This window comes from Xiphophorus hellerii, chromosome 11 (assembly GCF_003331165.1).
Source record: "Xiphophorus hellerii strain 12219 chromosome 11, Xiphophorus_hellerii-4.1, whole genome shotgun sequence".
Taxonomy (NCBI): domain Eukaryota; kingdom Metazoa; phylum Chordata; class Actinopteri; order Cyprinodontiformes; family Poeciliidae; genus Xiphophorus; species Xiphophorus hellerii.
Window position 1 is genome coordinate 2,321,011 of NC_045682.1, and position 19,717 is coordinate 2,340,727.

Here is a 19,717-nt window from a genome sequence, read left to right on the forward strand (position 1 = left end):
AAGATGAACTTGTTTATGCACCCCCACCATTTTTAGCTGTTTCTTAGCAAGTTACATATTTGACACCATTCATTGGGATTCCAACATGGCTGTGAACAGGAGATTCTTTGACGTCTTTGAATATAAATGGTTGTAGCAAAAACAAACAAACAACAACAAACAATTAAAAATATTGGTCACATTACTACCAATAAACTCTGTTAAGCTGCATCAAAAGAGATGGACAGGCACTAAGATCTTAGTTTTCTGTAATGAAAACTTGGGACAGTTAGAGAAATACAAAGATCAATGTCAAAGCAAACGTCATGAAAGTGAAAGAGGCCAACCTGACTCACTCACCAGGCAATAAAGTCTGAGGTTTGACTGCTTCACTAATGAACAATGAAAGGTAAGTTGACACGTCTGCATAGCAGCTCCACTTTGCTGGTTATTAACCGTGATGATAATCATAATCCTGCCACTCCAGTTGATAATACTGACTGTAAAATGACTGTTGGCTCCCTGCAGTTTTTTTTTTTTTGCTTTAATTTACATTAAGAGTTAGACTCTCACTCAGCCTTCAAACCCAGGATGATTTATGGATTCAGGTCTTATTAAAGCTGCCCTATTTGAGTAGTACAAAGGAAAGTATGAGAGGAGTGGCAGCCAAAAAACCGATTGGTGAAGGTCCAAATTAAATCTATAATCTTCTTTTATTAACCTCTTGCTCTCTCCCAACAATGAGGTTTAAGAAGCCCTTAACACTTTATAACAAGAGTTCTTGATACTGTAATGAATTACAACATGCTATCCTACAGAGATGTTTTAGTGTTCAAGCTTAGGAGTTTTTAAGAGTTTAGTGATCTGGTATTTCTGGGGACGAACTGCTTTAAACTACCATGGGCCCCCAGTTGCAGGGGCAAGAACCACAGCAACCGGTGAATAGATAAAATCTGTGGATGCGGATTTTTTTAAATAGGCAATTAAAAGTGAGACTTCCACTTTTAACAGCCTATTTTAACACTTCAAACACAAAAAAATACTTTAATAAAAAATATACTTTAATATGTAATATGCACAGTCAAATCCATACTATCACAGAACCTAATATATATACGTATATACTGTATATATATATATATATATATATATATATATATATATATATATATATATTGCTAAGGAAAATGATTATTTAATGCTAAAATACACTTAATCTTCCCACATGTGTTAATCACTCGTATTTGAAAAAACAGGCTTTGGGTGACCTTTCGAAAGAGGCCCGAGGAGACAAGCAGACGCCTTCAACTGTTTGTTTAAGAGCATACAAAAGCCATAAAATTAGCATCTCCATGGAAACGGCAGCTGGAATGTGGTAGGAAGAAACTCCAGGAGAGTCGGCGAGATTTATAACAGGACTTCGGTGCGGGGGATATTCGTGCAGGACTGGGGGTTTCCCTCCGATTTGCTTGGACAAAAAACAGAGCACCTTCGAGGCTGAACCAGGTCTCTGATTGGTCAAAACAACAGAACGCCTTTTTTGCATATATTAAATAGGGAAACACCCTTTTGGTTTATAGTTTCAGGTCAACACCGGAGAAGGGAGAGTTTTTTACCATCTTTTCTCCACGTGGGCGCCTTTGTCTGTCTCTGTGTTCGTTTGTCTTCCCTTGTGTGTTTTTATTTTCATGAGAAAATGCATATCTCTGTTCCTCTGCAGCTTTGTTGTTCATTGCTTTTTATGAGATTAAACTCTGTATTTCTGTGACGTCATCGTGCCTTGCCTTCTCCTTGCCAGCGTGATGTCATCCGCTCGCGACCCGGCTAACAGGAGGAGAGGAGAGCCATGCCTTTTCCAAAATTAAGCTAACTTAATAACTTTCCTTCCTTAACAATATATATATATATATATAGCTGGCTGGATAGCTCAATAGATAAGGCATCGGTATATCACCCGAGAGGGCAGGGTTCGAATCCAGTCTGGGTCCTTAGGCAAGACCCTTCAAGCTACTGCCTACCTCATACCATGAGAGACACAAAAATGCATAACATGCCGGCTCAGACGTCGCCCGACCAAACAAGGTCTGCGTCAGGTGTTGGGGAACCAGAGCACCTTGATGACAAATGGGCTACTGGAACAAGACGGAAATGGGCGAGAGATGAGAATGTGGATCTGTTGGAATGCTACTACTCAAGTAACCCTAATCAGAGAGGTTACATGCAAAGACTGGTGAAGGAATGGTTACTTCGACATCCCCAGTTGATGAGGCAGCTAAACAACTAGTAGCTCAGTGTTCCAACATCCGCAAACGGCAACTGCTATCACAACTTAAGATTGACGAGATACAACACAAATGCTACGGCAAAAAGGAGGAACCTGGATGTCAGAACTGTGAGGACTTAACTACAAGTCCCCACCCAGTCAGGGGATACACGGCCCCATTGAGCGAATCAGAGCTGAACGAGACAACCAGACCTCCTCCCCTTCCATCTTCTCCACTCAACCAGCTAAGGTGTACTCTCAACAACATGGAAGCTCATGTCAGGCATCATAGCGGCCAAGATAAATACATGAGCACAGAAAGGTATCGGTGTAAATAGCAGAGGAGCCAAACACCAACTCCTCGTAGACCGCACAGTTGCCCGAGACTGCAAAACCCGACACACCAACCTGTGCATGGCTTGGATTGATTACAAGAAATACTTACTTGGATCATTGAATGCTTAGAGATGTATAACATCAACAGGACTCTGAGAGCCTTCATTGCAAACTCGATGAAGCTGTGGAAAACCACCCTTGAAGCCCCGCTACTGTTCTGCATAGGCCTGAACCCCCTCAGCCAAATTATCAACAAGACTGGCTACGGATACCGACTCAAAAATGGGGCCAACATCAGTCACCTTCTCTACATGGATGACATGTAGACGACAAGAGTGAGCGAGACATCGACTCACTGATCCACACCACCAGGATCTACAGCACGGACATTGGGATGTCATTCGGACTAGAGAAGTGTGGTCGGCTGATCACAAAGAGGGGGAAGGTCATCCGCACAGAAGGGGTCCACAAGCAAATGGCAACCTCGATGAGGTCACAAGGAAAGGAGCCACAGCTAAATACCTCCAACAAATAAGGCAAGTCCTGAGAAGCCAGCTCAATGGCAAGAACAAAAAGCTATGCCCTGCCAGTAATCAGATACCCTGCTGGAATAATTAGCTGGCCAAAGGAGGAGATAAAAGCCACTGATATTAAGACTAGAAAACTACTAACAATGCATGGAGGATTCCATCCCAAATCCAGCACCCTGAGACTATACACGAGCCGCAAGGAAGGAGGCAGAGGACTAGTGAGTGTGAGAACCACAGTCCAGGACGAAACAACTAAGATCCATAAATACATCAGGGACAAAGCCTCAACAGACAATGTGCTCAGACAACAGGGAACGGAGGTTGAGGTGCCAGAGATGCCATCATGGCAGGACAAGCCCCTACATGGGATGTACCACCAGCAAATAACCCAAGTGGCTGATATCAGTAAATCCTACCAATGGCTGGAAAAAGCTGGACTCAAGGACAGCACAGAGGCCCTCATCCTGGCCGCCCAGGAACAGGCCCTAAACACCAGAGCAATAGAGGCCCAGACAAGACCCAAGGTGTAGGTTGTGCAAGGAGGCCCCTGAGACAGTCCAGCACATAACAGCAGGGTGCAAGATACTGGCAGGGAAAGCGTACATGGAACGACATAACCAAGTTGCAGGCATAGTGTACAGAAACATCTGTGCAGAATATGGACTGGAAACCCCGAGATCAAAGTGGGAAACACCCCCAAAGGTGGCGGAGAATGCCAGAGCTAAGATCCTGTGGGACTTCCAGATCCAGACAGACAAAATGGTAATGGCGAACCAACCAGACATTGTCGTAGTGGATAAACAACAGAGGAAAGCCGTTGTGGTAGATGTAGCAATACCAAGCGACTGCAACATCAGAAAAAAGGAGCACGAGAAACTAGAGAAATACCAGGGCCTCAGGGAGGAACTGGAGAGGGCCTGGAAGGTGAAGACCACAGTGGTGCCTGTGGTCATCGGGGCCCTCGGGGCAGTCACCCCCAAACTGGACCAATGGCTACAACAGATCCCAGGAACAACATCAGACATCTCAGTCCAGAAATGTGCAATCCTTGGCACAGCCAAGATACTGCGCAGAACCCTCAAGCTCCCAGGCCTCTGGTAGAGGACCCGAGCTCAGAGGATAAGAACCACCCGCGGTGGGTGAGAAGGGAATTTTTATATATATATATATATAATTTTTCCATATCTTCTTGTGGATTCAGCCAACCAGCACCAAAGAAAATAAATTGCAATCTTGGATTGGGTGCTTTGAAAATGCCAGCCAATAGCATTGTGGCTAGGTATTTCAACTTCCAAGGCTGCAATTTCTTCTGAATATCTATTGAAATATAATTTATATGTAAATCAGTGAATAGGTGGGTTTTCCACAAATAATTTGCCGTTTCGCTCTGCTGAAAGCTAGGGATGCACCGATCCACATTTTTCACTACCGATACTGATATCTAAGGTCAATACTGATCCAATACAAAAAATCAGTGCTGAATTGACTTAAAATATTACTTTTCAAAATAATGTTCTTTTTTAAATATAGACATAAATTTACTGAATTATAAATTTATTTGACTCAGCAAGCTATCTGATTCTTCAACTTATATTTCAGAGCTCCAGATCTTGACAAAACTTCAAATGACTGAGTTGTTGCCTCAAAAAGAAGACAGAAAGAAGGTGGACACTGGAAACTAAAATATTAGTTGCACTACTTCTAAAGCCAAAACATAAACATTAATGTAATGCTCTATACCAAAGTGGTATTTAGCAGAATGCTAATGCTAAAACAATAAGTTCAACCAAGTCAATTTCTACCATATGTCAATGATGCAATGTGCTATATCGCCCTCTACATGTCAAAATTGTTATTGCACACCTACCTGTATCGTTGAGATTCAGGAAGTGATTCTTTACAACAAACATTTCACACATTGTTTCAGTTTTATTGTTGTTACGTATCGCTAACTCGGTTGCTAATTTGGCTAATAAACACGGTAGGGCTTCGGTCAGAAAGCCTGCAGGACATCAGTAGATTTTAAACTATTTACAACATTTGGGTATAGAATAAATATAATCTGCTGCACCACATCACAGGAGGAGAAGATGAGATAATGCTGGGTAAACAGCCTTCACCTACTTCAAAATAAGATCATGAATTCAGGCTAACTACTTGAAGAATTCTTAAAAGTTTATAGCTAAAACTTCAAATAAACTCCATCCAACTGAAAGTTTACAAAACAGCCAAGTAAATGATCACTTTAGAATTTATCCAGAAGCGCTAAATGAAAAGTTAGCTCCGCTTTTAGTACATTAGCTGGCAAAGTAAAAATACTGACAAAGTATTTTTTGCATTTTTCATAAGATCAGGCAGAAAATGATGTAAAAACACGTCATGGTGCTGAGTTTGACTTATTAAGGCAAATTTTCTTTGGATCAGCTGATGATATGAGTCAAAAGCTGAATAAAACCTTCAAGTCTATAACTGCACTATATAGGCACAGTCTACTTAGCATCTCATTCATCATTTAACCTAAGACATCTGGTGATCATGTAGCAACTAAGTCAATACACTTTGCTGCTCTACAAGTTTGTTCCTCCTCATCAGTCAGTCGTTTTCTTTGTTGTCTATAAGGAAATGTTTGAAAGCAAACAAAGCAGATTTGCTGTTAACATTCAGAGAAGTGCCTGCTGAAGAAAAGGCCTCCACGCTCTCATCTCCCCTGATTCTTTAAGGTTCCTCCTCTGGGAGTCCGGCTGTGAATTCTCTCTCATTCATTTCCTCTTCACGACCCACATGAATTCAATGCTTGTTTCTTTTTCTTTGTTCTTGTTTCTCCTCCATTTTCTTTAGTTTGTTTTTTATATCAAACAAAAAGCAAGCTTCAATCTCTCATCTACCTGTTTTATTCGATGTTTCCAGTCTGTTCTACCTGGTGTAGGTTTATGGTTTATTTCCATGATGTCATCTGTGTTACTTTTACGACTGGCACAAGCTCATTTCCTCTCAGCGATCAATAAAGTTCCATCTTCCTCTCTGACCTGTTTTCTTCTCCGCTTTATTCCTCCTTTATATCAGTTTTTTCCGTCCTCTTCCCAGGCACGGCTTCGTATCTACAACCAGGATCAAAGGTTAATAACTTTCTGCGCTTCTTCTTCATATTGTTCGTCTTCAGATAACGGTGAAAGGTTTTTAATGCTGCAGATACCGTAGATGTGCAGCATGTGAAACATGCAGCTTTAATGCTCCCTGCCTTTGGCTAAATGTGACTCCTTTCTCCTTGATATGCAACTGTTACCTGCACTGCAGGAACACAGCAGTTCTGACAGGATTAACACGTCTCTATTGAAAAGTTTCACTGAAGATGCAATTATTTCCAGATTTTTGATGTTTGTTTGTTTCTCCAAACCCATTTTTGATCACCAAAATGGGTGATCGAAAATGGGTCCGCTGTCAACACCTCCACTGTTGAGGTGTAGTGATCAAGCAAACATATAATTTGAGTAAATGAAAAATATAATTTTCAAATGATATTTTCATAATAAACTGGTTGTGCAATCCTTAAAAATAACAGATTTATTGTTGAAACTGGATTAATTTTAGATGAAAATATTTGAGCATTTTCAGTTCAGTTCTAACTTTCGAAACATTTGAAAGTAAAACAAACGCCATCCAAAGTGAAAAATGCAACAAACATCTGCACTTACACTATAGTTTCATCTATTTTAGTTTTACATTGAAATAAAACGCAATTATTGCATCGCTGCCCAGATTAGAAAACCTGGCAGAGACGTTGGAGTTGTGATCTTTGCATCTATGAAGCCTCCTTTTTCCAACTCCTCTGAGGTGCGGGGTCATAGTTTAGGTGTTATGTGAGCTTTGGAGATGCTAACTAGTTCTTCCCATTTGTACAATGCCTTGTTGCCATGGCTACGCATCATAACAAATGTCTGTCGATCAAAAAGTAAGAGCAAAACTCCCTCCAGCTGCACAGCTTCCAAAAACACAGGGAATAATAACAAGCAACCTAAAGCCTCAGCCTAAAAGAAATTAAACTAAAGTCTACTTACTAATAGTGTTAGGAATAAAGTGGTGAAGGTATTTAATTCAAGAAATAGGAGTGTGGATGACAACCAGGGAAAGAGACAAAACATGGGAAAAGGTGAAAAGCAACATTTATTTAATCTGTGGTTTGTGATGCAGCAGTCAGGTGTCATTGTTTGTAAAATAATCCGAAATGCTTCTGTGCAGCTCTGTCTCCTGCTGTTGAGGTGTAGCGGAGAACAATAAACCTGGAACAGCGCGTTTCCAGGGGGTGAAAGTCGCTTCAAAGTTCTAACATTTAACAGGCCGTGAAAAATATTCCTTATGTATTTATGACCCATCGCCCTTCCTGGAAACGTCAAGAGCTTTCACAACAGTTTATTCAGTTTCAGAGATTTCACCAATGATAAAGCGATATATTTTGGAAAACTGAACAGGAATGGACTGAGATATTTGCGTATTTGGGTCTGGAAAAATACAAAAGCAAAATCTTTTTAACAGATTTTGAAAAGCAAGTCAAGTTATAATGGAGGTAACACTTGCCAGAAATAAAGTAACTCAAGAAAGTGCTGCTAAATTGTTTTCACTCTTGTGTTTGACTCAGCTTCATTTCTTAATTGATTTATCCAACAGGGAGGCCTTTATCTGAGTCTGGTATAATATGGAGAGAAAAAAAGGCTATAGTCACTGACAAAAGAAAACTCTCCAGACTGAGATACTGTCGGATTAACAAGTTTTAAAAAGATTCTGAATGTTAAAACTTTTTTGTCCTTTATGCTCTTCTTAAGGAGGGAAATCACCTCAAGTCTTAGCTCAAGCAAAAGAAAAAAAAAAAGACTTTCCGTTGCATGTTTGTCTTCCAGTTCACATTATGGCTTCATATATATTCCTTTAATCTGTGCTCAGAGTTAGTATGGAGATAAATCAAGCTGCATTATCGAATTCAGCCACGCTGGAGTTTCACTTTCCCAAAGACGACTGACTGATGCAAGGACACATCCTGTTGACAAGACATTACCGCGCAGATGGATATGACGGCCACGGTTTCAATAAGAGAAGTGTCAGCTCTGGGTGGGACGTGTGTTTTTATGTGCAAATGTCTGGTGTTATGATATCCTCAAATGGGATTTGGATGCTTGATTGCTACCTGCTATGGATTTGCAGAGATTTGAGAACGATTAGATTTTAGCTACACTCCAATGAGTTTTCACGTCTTTCCTGACATAATTGGCCATTTTTCATCTTCAACTGGCTGGCTGGTGCCAAAGATGTACAAACTGAGGACAATGAAGGAAGAAAAACACAGTCGCATAGATGCAAACTGTCAAGTTATATAGACGATGACGAGACGGGTGCTTTGGAGCGTTCACAAATTATCTGAACTTTGTTAATGAAACTTTCGTCAGGCATTACATGTTTGAAATGATCCCACAAAGGAAAGCAGCAGTGATTGATGAGGATTGGGCCATTTCGATGCCCTCATCACTGAATCGTTATGTTTGTCATTGAAATGTTTTGTCATTGAAATGTTTTGTCTTTGAACCCTAAGGGCCGACACACGCCAACAATAAAGACACATGACAAAAAAGATGCTCCAATATGTTTTTTGATTAAAAACCAGCAGCGCAGTGATCATTTCTATTTTGTTTTGCTATCTTTTATTGAACAACAAAAGGTTTACAGCATGGCTACAAATGAAGTAATATAGCAATTCAGATTTCAAAGGTGGTTGAGTGCCGAGTATCACATATACAGAAAGAGCTTTCTGGTTAGATGAATTAAGCACAGGTTATATATAATGTACCATATCATTATAAGGAAGCAAGAAAGATGATTTTTCTAACCATATTGAAACTTGTGTGTTTTGCAAAACTGAAAATGAAACATTTTTTTGCATCATGCCAGCTTCTATACAGCAATTGCGAGCTGGTACAATTCACTTTCTTACTGCACTGCTTCAAACAAACCAAAACCTTTTGTGCAATCTGTTCCCCTCCTCACCAGTGGTGGCAGTGCACAAAGAACCACTGAAGGAAACACAACAACATCTGAAATAGACACTTCCTTCTTCAAAAAATGTAAACAAAAATGGGGTGGAGTCAGATTTTAACAGTTGTAGGATTTCTCTTTCGTCATTGGTATAAGACCATGAGCCATTTATCTCACTAGTTCTAGACTCTTGCGCTAGTTTTGGTTGTAATTACACAGAATGCATTATGCATTCAGCCCTCCTCACCCCCTCAAACCAAACAGACTTTCTAGATAAATGATCTGGAGTTGGGGTAAACGGGGCTGGTGTTAAAGGACTTCAACAGAGTGAATGTGGAATAAACATTTTATCATTTTTATATGATCAGGAAGAAATAATATTTTAGACTTTTTATTGTAATTGTCTAGGAAAACTATAATTATGTCATAACTGACCTGCAACAACACAAATATAGAGGATATAACTGCTTAGACACTCTTCTCTTTCAAGTCCCACCGTTTCACTACACCCTTCCTTCGATGTTTTCTTATTCTCTCCACCCGAACATCCATCACATCCCTTTCTCTCTTTTTTTCCCCCCTGGGTTTCTGTTGCCCTGATTGACTGTCATCACAACTGACAGCACAGCCGAGAGAAAGATGATAAACAAGACATTTACATTAGAGAGACGTTCACACCTCACACTCGCTCATAAAACCTGCGCTGTAGGGGGAAATAAGCGATGGAAAAAAACCACACAGCAAGCCGAAGATGATTTGGAACTGCACCTGTGCAAAAGCTCTTCTAACCTCGAAACGAATTTCACCAAAAATCTTTTGACTGCTGTTGTTATTGGAGGCAATAATTTGCCCCGAGAAAAAGTAGTGGATTCACATTGGGAAAGGCATGGCTGCAACATCAACTTAGGAGCTGGTGTTAGGTTGGACATTGTTCACTCAAAGCAGAAACATGAAGGTGTGACCAGGCTGCTACAAAAAGAAAAACACCCTCATTGAGGGCAAACATAAACCAGGCCAATCTGATTACTACAGTTTTCTGTTGAGCAGCTCCTAAAAACCAGGATTTTACCAAATCAGTAATTATTTTGTTTCTACCAGTGAAAACAGACTTGGTTTATCCTGAGACACTGGATCCGTTTTTAATGGTGTTCATGGATTTGTTCCTTTCAGTATGTAAGATTTGTTGTCTCTGATGATGACTGTTTCTACAAATGAAAGCAAGTTTGTTTTGCTTTAAGAACCTCATGTCCTGTGAAATAATTTGGAATGGTTGAATGCTGCAGACAGCTGGATTTGGACTGTTGTGAATGTTTCTCCAATATCAGTGATGTTTACAATCAGCTTGATGTTGTTTCAGGTGATAACTTCAGCTAAGTTCTCAGTGAGCTCTGTATCGAGTTAAAAACAATGATGACATAAGGTTTCAGTTTGGTCCACCTTTTTTTCCTCCGCTGTAGTTATTTTCTGTGTCTTTTTAGTCGCTGCTCATATCTTATCCCCTTTCGCATCTCATTGATAAGGGTTTTGTTGCTAAAATGTCTGCAGTTTTGATTTAGAAACAACAGGCTCTGGATAAACAGGGAAGAGGAAACGCTCAAGGATAAAATATCTGTTTTTAAAGATGAACCCATTGATCTCACAGATACACAACACAACTCTGGCTCCAACAAACCGGGGTCGTTACAGAGTGTTAACCTGCATCGGTTAAAAAAAAGCTGTTTTTACACACTTCACTGGTTCGCTTATTCTGCCTTCTTCTCAGGTTAGACATTTAAGTTAACCGCAAGGTGTGAAAATCTGCATCTGAGTGAAATGTGAACGGTTTATGAACCAAAAACATTTGTGAGTTATTGCTGTTAAGTTATTTATGTCTATGTGGGATTTATTGCCGACAAGATTAAGCTTATAAACAGTTTTGGGTCAAATATGGCATCAAAATGATGGGAATAAAAGATTAAACAGCCAACAAAGGTGGTGATTTAATTGGCTGTGTGGTTGATATAAGTCATAACGACAACTGCTTGCTAAAAATTTAATTTATAACTGAACCACGACCGCAAAGAAAAAAAAAAACTCCACGTTAAAAGAAGCATCCTGAAAACAACAGCAATCAGTCTTATAATTTTACAACATAATTTTTTTCTGCCTGTGTCTTTACTGCTGTCAATAAACTATTTTTACTGTTTGAAAGCAATATCCTCTCCTGTAATGGTCAATCTGGAGAGACAAATGAGGCTCAGCAGCTAAGTTTTCATTTCTTGAAATACACAATGCAGGAGTCAACATCACTTCAGCATATTTTAGGCTGCTTTGTGCCTGTTTTACTTTAAGAAAACATCAACAATTCATTCTTTTTAAATGTGGTGTAATATCCTTTATTTTTGGTTGTTGTCATGGTCTCACTGGATACAAGTCTGAAGCTATAACTTCTGAATTACTGGCCCCTCAAAAGAAAGTATTGACCCCATGAAAGACTAATTTAATGTCTATTAATTGTGTTTTCCTCTTATAGATTGGGTCAATAGCCCAGAAAATAAATATTGAGTTCATTAGAACAGAAAATGAATAAAGTAGCTACTCACTACTCCATTCAGTGTGAAATAATGCTACAGTGTTCATGCTGTACCCCTTCATAGACGAAGGGAACATGATGGTTTTCAGTCGTTTCTGAAGAATTCCACAACAGCATGTTAGTCATACAAACAGAAAAATAGAGTAAATTTCCACCAATAACCTCAGAAAATTTTAGATATAGCTAAAAAATTCTTGTAAACAATTTGTGAGAAAAAATAGTTCATTTCATACACTTAAAAAAAAAAAAACTTGGAAGTTTTCTGAGCTGAATTTTTTTGAATTTTGAAGATCAGAAAGTATTCAAAAGTTGGAAAAAAAAAAACGATAATCAAAAATCTTTTGGACACATATTCTTACCAAATATTTTTATCTAGTTTCTAATACAAGTATTTTAGTCCACTTGAATTAAGACAAAGATAACTTAAAAGTAACTGTTCAGCAAGATAAATCTCCTCGTTTTAAGTCAATAGATACACTCTATATTCAAGAATTATTGACTTAAAGAATCTCCTTTTTCTTGTTGAAAAGTTAACATTGTCTTATTTTACATGTAATGAAATATTTGCACTAGAAACTAGCCAAAAATACTTTTATGTTTTTACAGTGTAGTTTTCTAATAAACAGCCCTGGTAATGTTTTCAGTGTCTTTTTTTAATCTGTACCCCTGTACCTTTATAACCTTTAATTATTTGTTTATAATTGTTTTATGTTAATTAGTGTAAAAGAATGTCAATAAAAGGTTCCTTTCCATGAATCCGGCCTTTGAGCAGAAAGACCGGATTCCGACTCACCGTAGCTCTTTGAACGGCTCGGCCCTGACATGCGGCGTCTCCACAGATTTGCTGAACACTGCTCCTTCGGCCCCTGAAATCACAGAACAGAAAGTCAGACAGGAAGCTGCATCAATTGAAACCACAAACCCCTTCTGTCCAATCAATGGACATAATCTGTGAGACTCCGCCAATCTATACGGCTCTAGTCGAAGTGCACAGCGGCCCTCGGCTCGCCTCACAATAAGAGGGAAGAATGCTCTTCCTGGATAATATGAGAGTCAACTTTTGAAAGAAAACAGCAACATTTTGAAAGAAAATCTGTCTACAAGGCTTCTCTTATTACAGCTTTTTACATGCTGGTAGTCAGTAAGATGACTAACAGCAAAGCAAGGAATCGAATATATCAGAAAAACACCGAGGATCTATTTATCTAAAGTTACCCTTCTTTTATTCCATGCAAATTGTTAGATAACCATTTGATATTTTAAGGTGTTTCTAATGTTGCATAAAACAAGCATAAATGGTTAAATACAAAAATCTGCAGAATATGTCATGTTTTTTTTTTATATGAGTAATCTCTACACTGCAAAAACAAAATCTAATGAAACATTTTTGGTTTAGTTTTTAGTTCAAATATCTCAGTACAAACTAAGTAAGACAGAACTAACTTAGACGTAACTTTTCCACAAAATATAAGAGATAGTTTTATGTCAATAATTTCTTAACTAATAGTTAAGTCCAGTGGAAATAATAGTTTTTATTAATATTTAAGGATTACTGACTACAAGCTAATATATGTTGCTGAAAAAGTTATGTGACTTAGTTTTGTCTTATTCCAAGTATGCTAAGATATTTGTTCAAAATCACTTGCTCTGTGTCCTATCAACAAACTGGAAACAGGATTTTCTTCAGCCATAGCTTTCATCTTACCGCTCTTCCCTACATTCATGCTTATCTGCAACCAATAGTTGTAATTTTGACAGATTACCCTTTTAATTATTGGACATTTTTCATCAGAAAACTGAGAATTTGAGAATTATTTCAAAAATTGTTGCACATTTAGGACATAGACAGTAAAATAAAAAAAATACTTTTACTGTCAGTGACATTGAACTCCAGTGGTGACTTTCAACTCTAGAGCGCTGCAAACTGAGTCTAACTTCAACTATTACTCCTCTCTTGTTTTGCTTGATTGCAAAGAGGTACAATATAACAGCACTGAAGAAAAACAAAACACACACAGAAGGTAATTGGCTGGCCCTTCACCCTGAGGCTCTGATTGACCGTAGTGCCAGTGCAGGCGCCGCTTAGGGCAAACCCAACTGTTCAGTCACATCAAATCAACTAAGCATCAGGTGCAGATCAATAGCCATGACTAAATGCAATTCAAAGCATTTTGAGTGGCTGCTGGGAGTCCAAACAGCCATTGCTCAGTGACACATTTAAGTCTTCAACAGTAAGCACGATGGAGAACCAAACTCTCGAATGTGTTAAACAGTCATTTTTGCCATGTTTCCTCAATTCGCAGATTAAACGGGAATTTAGTCCGACTATGTCACAACATGCCATTTTCCCAACCTCTTCATTTTTACATTGTGCTTAAAGGAGGGTGACAAAAATGTTTTTTCTGTCAAATGAAGCCACGGACTTCCTTATTTGTTCATTCTCTTTTATCCTTCCATTTGGGTTTCAACTGTTTCTAAAAACTGAACAAGCACTTAAAACAACCAACAAACTGGTTTTTGGCAATAAATGAATACATTTTTTGGTGTCAGGAAAATGAACCTTTTCAAAAACCGTTCAAATGTAATGTCACAAATCTTCAACTGAAGTGGACGTCCAGCATGTTTTGACAAGACCATAGACCTATCCTACCCTGTTCAAGGAAACATAATTGTTCACTTTTACATAAGAATGGACTTAATAAGGCAAATATGCAAAAATATTTTAAAGTTTTTGGTCAACAGTCATTTACACATCACTTGCCTTCTAAAAAATCTGACTACTTTATTAGTGAAATAAATTATTACATATTAGCTTACTGTTGAGCAAGTAAGATTAGTCAAAGATTCCTGTCGGGGGTGGGGAGGAGTGTAGCTTGAGGGTGTCACAAAGAGCAAATTTTATTTCGAAAAAATTTAATGAACATAACCACATGCTTTATTTTTGGAAAATTCACTCCTTTGCTGCAAGCAAAATGCATAAAAACTTATTTTAAACTGACAACACCTGGACTGAAGCACTTCTGGCAGAACAAGTCTGACATATTTTGCTATTCTTTAATTAAACAGGTGTTTAATGGTTGACTTTCTCTGAACACCGGGGATATTTACAGTCTTGCTTCTTCAGGGCGAGCTCTTCATAACTATAAAAAACAGGGAAATATAAAACATCTCTATGCAAATTCATGTTCTCGCTCACCCGCGTGGAATACATAACTCTCTCCTTAATCACCCCTACAGGTGGAGCCACTTCTGTTCCTCTTTTAAATAGATTGAGCTAATTTTTGAAAAACGCCTCGTCAGTACAAGATGTAAATCAGGTAGAACAAGGTATGGCTGGTACATATGTATTTTACAGTACTGTAATTGACCATATAGTGTGAACAAAGGCAGCAGTTAAGTGTCAGATCTTTTCAATCAAGGTTTAAAAAGCGACATTTCATTTTATTTCAGAGAAGCTTTTGACAAGATAAGGTAACATTTAAATTATCTGCAGCTCACTCACTCAGAAATAAATTGAGAGGGAAATCACTCTGTGATGTTTGTATGCATCAATCATATTTTTATTGGTGGTATGTCCTAGAATCCTAAAAAAACAAGTGTAGGTTTTTATTAGCTATAGTGGTCATACAGCAACAAACTTAATTTAGATTTCTGAGTGTGTGTGATCACACTATCTGCATTTTTTTTAAATTACAAAAATAAATTATATTTAATATTTTTAATTAACAGTCCCTTAACTACTAACCACTTGTTTATATAAAAATGTCACATATTTGTTGAAACTGTCACAGCAAGGTATGAGACAGAAAATCTGAGAAAAAAATTAACTCCTCTGCTTTCTCTCAGTGCTCCCAGCGATAACTAGAAACAACCAACCAGAGCCAGGAAGTGGGTCTTAGCGCTGTCAATCAAGTCTGTGTGTGCGCTCCACTTGTTCTATGCTATAGCTTCTCCCCATAAGCAGAGCCTGTGGCGAATGCTAAGTCTATTTAGCATGGCAACTAATCATGATGGATAAACAGTTTTCCTGTAACAGTAATTTGTTTCTCTGCCATTAACACATTTAAGAAATAAAAAACTTTATTTAGAAAGGGACAATGTAAATGTCACCATTTGATGTGGTGTATCAGATTATAGCATAAGTAGGCCTGTCACGATAACAAATTTTGCTGAGCGATTGTCTCAAAAATTATTGCGATAAACGATAATATTGTTTGAAGACCTTTTCACACTGATTTAATGGAAATGACGTAATAATGCATGCGATTTCCTGCCAAAAATAAATACACTTTATTTTCAAAAGAACACTTAACACTGGAACTGATAAACAAAACAACCAAAAACAAAAATAAAATGGATTCTCAGTCTCCATTAACAAAAAATGTACTTGAATTTAAACAACATAAAGCTAAAGTGGAAATAAATACTGCATTCAACCAAAAGAGTAAAGATTATGAAGTCTGTATATTATGTTGCCCTTCAGTAATAATTAGATTTAAATAGAGAAAAAGGGCACATCGACTACCTGATGCAATAGTTCACACTACAGGTTTTCTTTGTCCCGATTTTCTCCTTACGATAATCTTAGAATGTTGGGCTTTCTAAGATTGTTGCTTGCGATTTCATAACCGATCATCCTGTAGTGTTTGGTGTGTTGCAGTAGATCGTCGTTGCCGCTCCGATCTAAATCAGTGGTTTTCCCCACTGGGAGCTTTAACGCAGCCTGTTGAATGTGACAGGTAGCCAATCAGAAAGCGCGGATTCTCCTCTATGCTTTCTGAGGGGAAATTACGTCGGGGAATCCCAAACAGCTGACACGGCGCAACCTGAAGTCCAGCGGACATTGGAGATGATACGTGGAAACAACATTAATGTTTATTCAACATTTTGTGCAAAGAATATAGAAATGACAAGGGGAGGAGTTGGAGCGAAATTGCTACCGCAGTTGATAAACCCGGTAACTTTTCAGCTGTTCTTCGTTAACGTGACGTAAATAGGTTCTAATGATTTTCATTCAGTCAGGACTTTACGCTGACACTAGTTACATGCATTGCAGGTAGATTGTAGTAAAGCATTGATTAATGCCTGGTTTTAAAATTAGTTCACTGGACTTGTAGCCATTATTTTGTGCCCATTGTTGGACACCACACGGCAGGACCGAACCCGATCGAACAGTTATACCTAGGATTTCTGTCGGCTGTGTGGTCTCTCAGGTTTTGAAAATGGGCCGACAATCGGCCTCAGCTCTAAGATCGTGTGGTGTGCGCCGGGCTTTACACTAAGGAAATGAGGAAGGGAGGAGTCAGTGGAGAGCACCGGAGTTGAGCCTTTTTTCATTCAGTGTCATTAACAGAAAGAGAAAAAGGCCGGAAGAGACGATAATGCCAATAATTAAAATAATGTCGATAGTTTTAATTTATCGTACAATTAATTGATTTATCGTTTATTGCGACAGGCCTAAGCATAAGCTAATTCACACCTGCAGTCCCTTTACAGGTAAGTTAGCAGCATGTTCTTGAGATTGATTGACAGCGCTAAGACCCTCCTCCTGGCTCTGATTGGTTGTTTTTGGTCAAGAGTTATGCATTTTTTCTTCACATGGCAACAAGAACTCAGGGAGAAGGTGGAGGAGATCAAACTTTTCACAGATTATCTGTCTCATATTACACTGTCACGACATGGCGATAGTTCTAAAAATATGTAAAAACACTTTTTTTTTTTAATAAAAGTTACTTCTTGCAGCTTTAAGGACAGAACAGTTTATGAAAGTGAGAACCCAGATGTTCAGCTCAACTTAAAATTTGTCCATAATCAGACTCCTCCACTGGTGAAAATGCAGATATTTTCAGCTCCGCTGCCTGCTGGAGTAGCATTCAAAGGCAGGGGAACGAGACGGCTCCATTCATGTGCACCTCCGGTGAATAAAGTGTGATTTATCTGATCATCTGGATCACACGGTGCACATGAATAGCGAGCAGGAAGCAGCAATACGTCACAGGTCTGACATGTTGGTGGAGCGTTTGGGGCGGAGGGTCGGGATGAGAAAATAAACGATGCCATTAAAGATTAATGCGAGCGCCGGAGCAGCTGTGAGTCCGTGTGAATCCATGTCCGTGTCGAGGTGTTTATGAGGTAGTACTCCGAGCAGGACCAGATATCATCAGCTGAGGCTTGAAGTATCTCAGAGGTGATGAAATACAGAGACATACACGCCACAAAAGAAACTACCTGCAGGAATAATCTCGGTGATTGGTTGAGGCAGTAGACATGCATGAGCGACACTTACTGAATACCAAAAGCCTTTGTTTATCTGCCGGCACTCATAAGCACACAATCACATAATTCTGACATTTTACCATTGTTACATGAACATTCCCCCTCCCATTCTCACAGACTGTGAAAAAAATCCCACACATACTGGGATATATTTTTATTTTAAGCAGCCAATTTAATGTGGATTAAAGGTAATGGCAGCTTGTACCAGCCATGTTTGCCAGCTGTAATAATTAATAACAAAACACTTGTCTTCCATCCTGGTTTGAGTCAAAAGCCAAAACCAAACGTGCCAAGAAGAAGAAATAAAAATAAAGGGTATTGGTAGAAAGCCAATTATGCATTGAATCATAACAGTGAACTGTTGACTGAAGAAGAATGGCGTCTAAGCAGACATTGTAGATCAATTTGACACTAACTGCTGTTGCAAAGCCTACAGTTTGGTCTCTGGCCATCGTCGTCTTTCTGTCTTTAGGAGCTGAAACTAATAGAGTGCAAATATTGAGAACTGGAGGAGACTTTCCACCCATTACTGGAGCAGATTAAACTCCACATTAAATTAGGTAAACCTGCTCAGCTTCCTGCTGTAGTTTCGCTCTTTTCACATTTTACTACATTTCCCTGAAACCTCAGGTCTTCTGGCACAAGCCACTTCTTTTTTCTCCACAATTCAAACTGCAGGTGACACTTCTGAAAGGCTTTATCTCCTGTGTAGAGTAGGTAGATCTAATTGGCCACCATGTTTCACTGGTCACTAAATCAATTCTAGACTGTGATGCTCAGAGGGCAGAATATAGAGTAAAATAAATAATGCATCCCTGAGGAAATCAGCAGCTGAAAGGAGACTGAGAATGTAACAAAAACATCCAGTTGGATAAAAAAAAGAGGAAAATGTAAAAAAACAACTCATCTGAGCGCAGACTGTTTATCAATCAAAAAGACCATCAACATACTGTACATACATACATACACGCCTACACACCCACACACACGCCCACCCCTACACACATACACGCATACATACATGCCATCTAAAAATTATTTACAAAAAGCCTTTTTTTTAAGAAGTAAAAAAACCCACCCTTACCCCCAGACCCTAAAGGTGATAAAAGTCAATGTTGCTCAAATTTAGGCCACCTTGGGTTCATGTTTATGCACTGTACCACAGAACTGTCCTGGATTTTAATGCATATTGTCGACACAAACACAAAAACTGTGTTTGATCATTTCTGAATTTTAATGTGCGCCCTGCATGTGGCAGCAGGGTTATCATTAGCAGTCAAGAGAGTTTTGCAGTAGAAGCTTGCAGTAAACAACACAGAGATGCAAAAAGATGACTTAAGGAACAAGGAAAGCCCTCCTATTAACCATCAGGAATCAATCTCCACTAATCCCCAGAGGTAAAAATACCCTGACTGATTATCATCTCAGGGACCTGTAACCTTTCAAAGAAAGTCCACACCCCACTACCACTTCTCTGCTGGGAGCTCAGCAAATCTGTGCAGCTTCAGGTTTCCAACCATGAAATTATGACCGCTGACTAGACGTTCGGCGGCGTGAAACCCACTCTACTCCTGTCAGAGGAAATTCGACTCTCCACGCTGCTAGATAAAAAACGATTTGTGATGATCACAGTGTTCTGCACTGATTTGGGGATGAAGGGTAATTTTCTGTCATGGTGTACCGAATTTCCCTCAATCTGTCTCACCCATCTTTGCTGAAACTTGTAACTGTCTCGATTTCCCT

The 19,717-nt window shown here is 38.9% G+C and overlaps 1 protein-coding gene across 2 annotated transcripts in view; it reads right to left on the reverse strand.

Annotated features, from left to right (window-relative positions):
- sgcd (sarcoglycan, delta (dystrophin-associated glycoprotein)) overlaps window positions 1-19,717 on the reverse strand; it is a 259,342-nt gene that overhangs the window by 10,225 nt on the left and 229,400 nt on the right. For both annotated transcript variants that reach the window (XM_032576208.1, XM_032576207.1), the window contains one exon: window positions 12,492-12,564. In XM_032576208.1, the coding sequence (XP_032432099.1) occupies window positions 12,492-12,564 (73 nt within the window). The remainder of the gene's footprint in view (window positions 1-12,491; window positions 12,565-19,717) is intronic.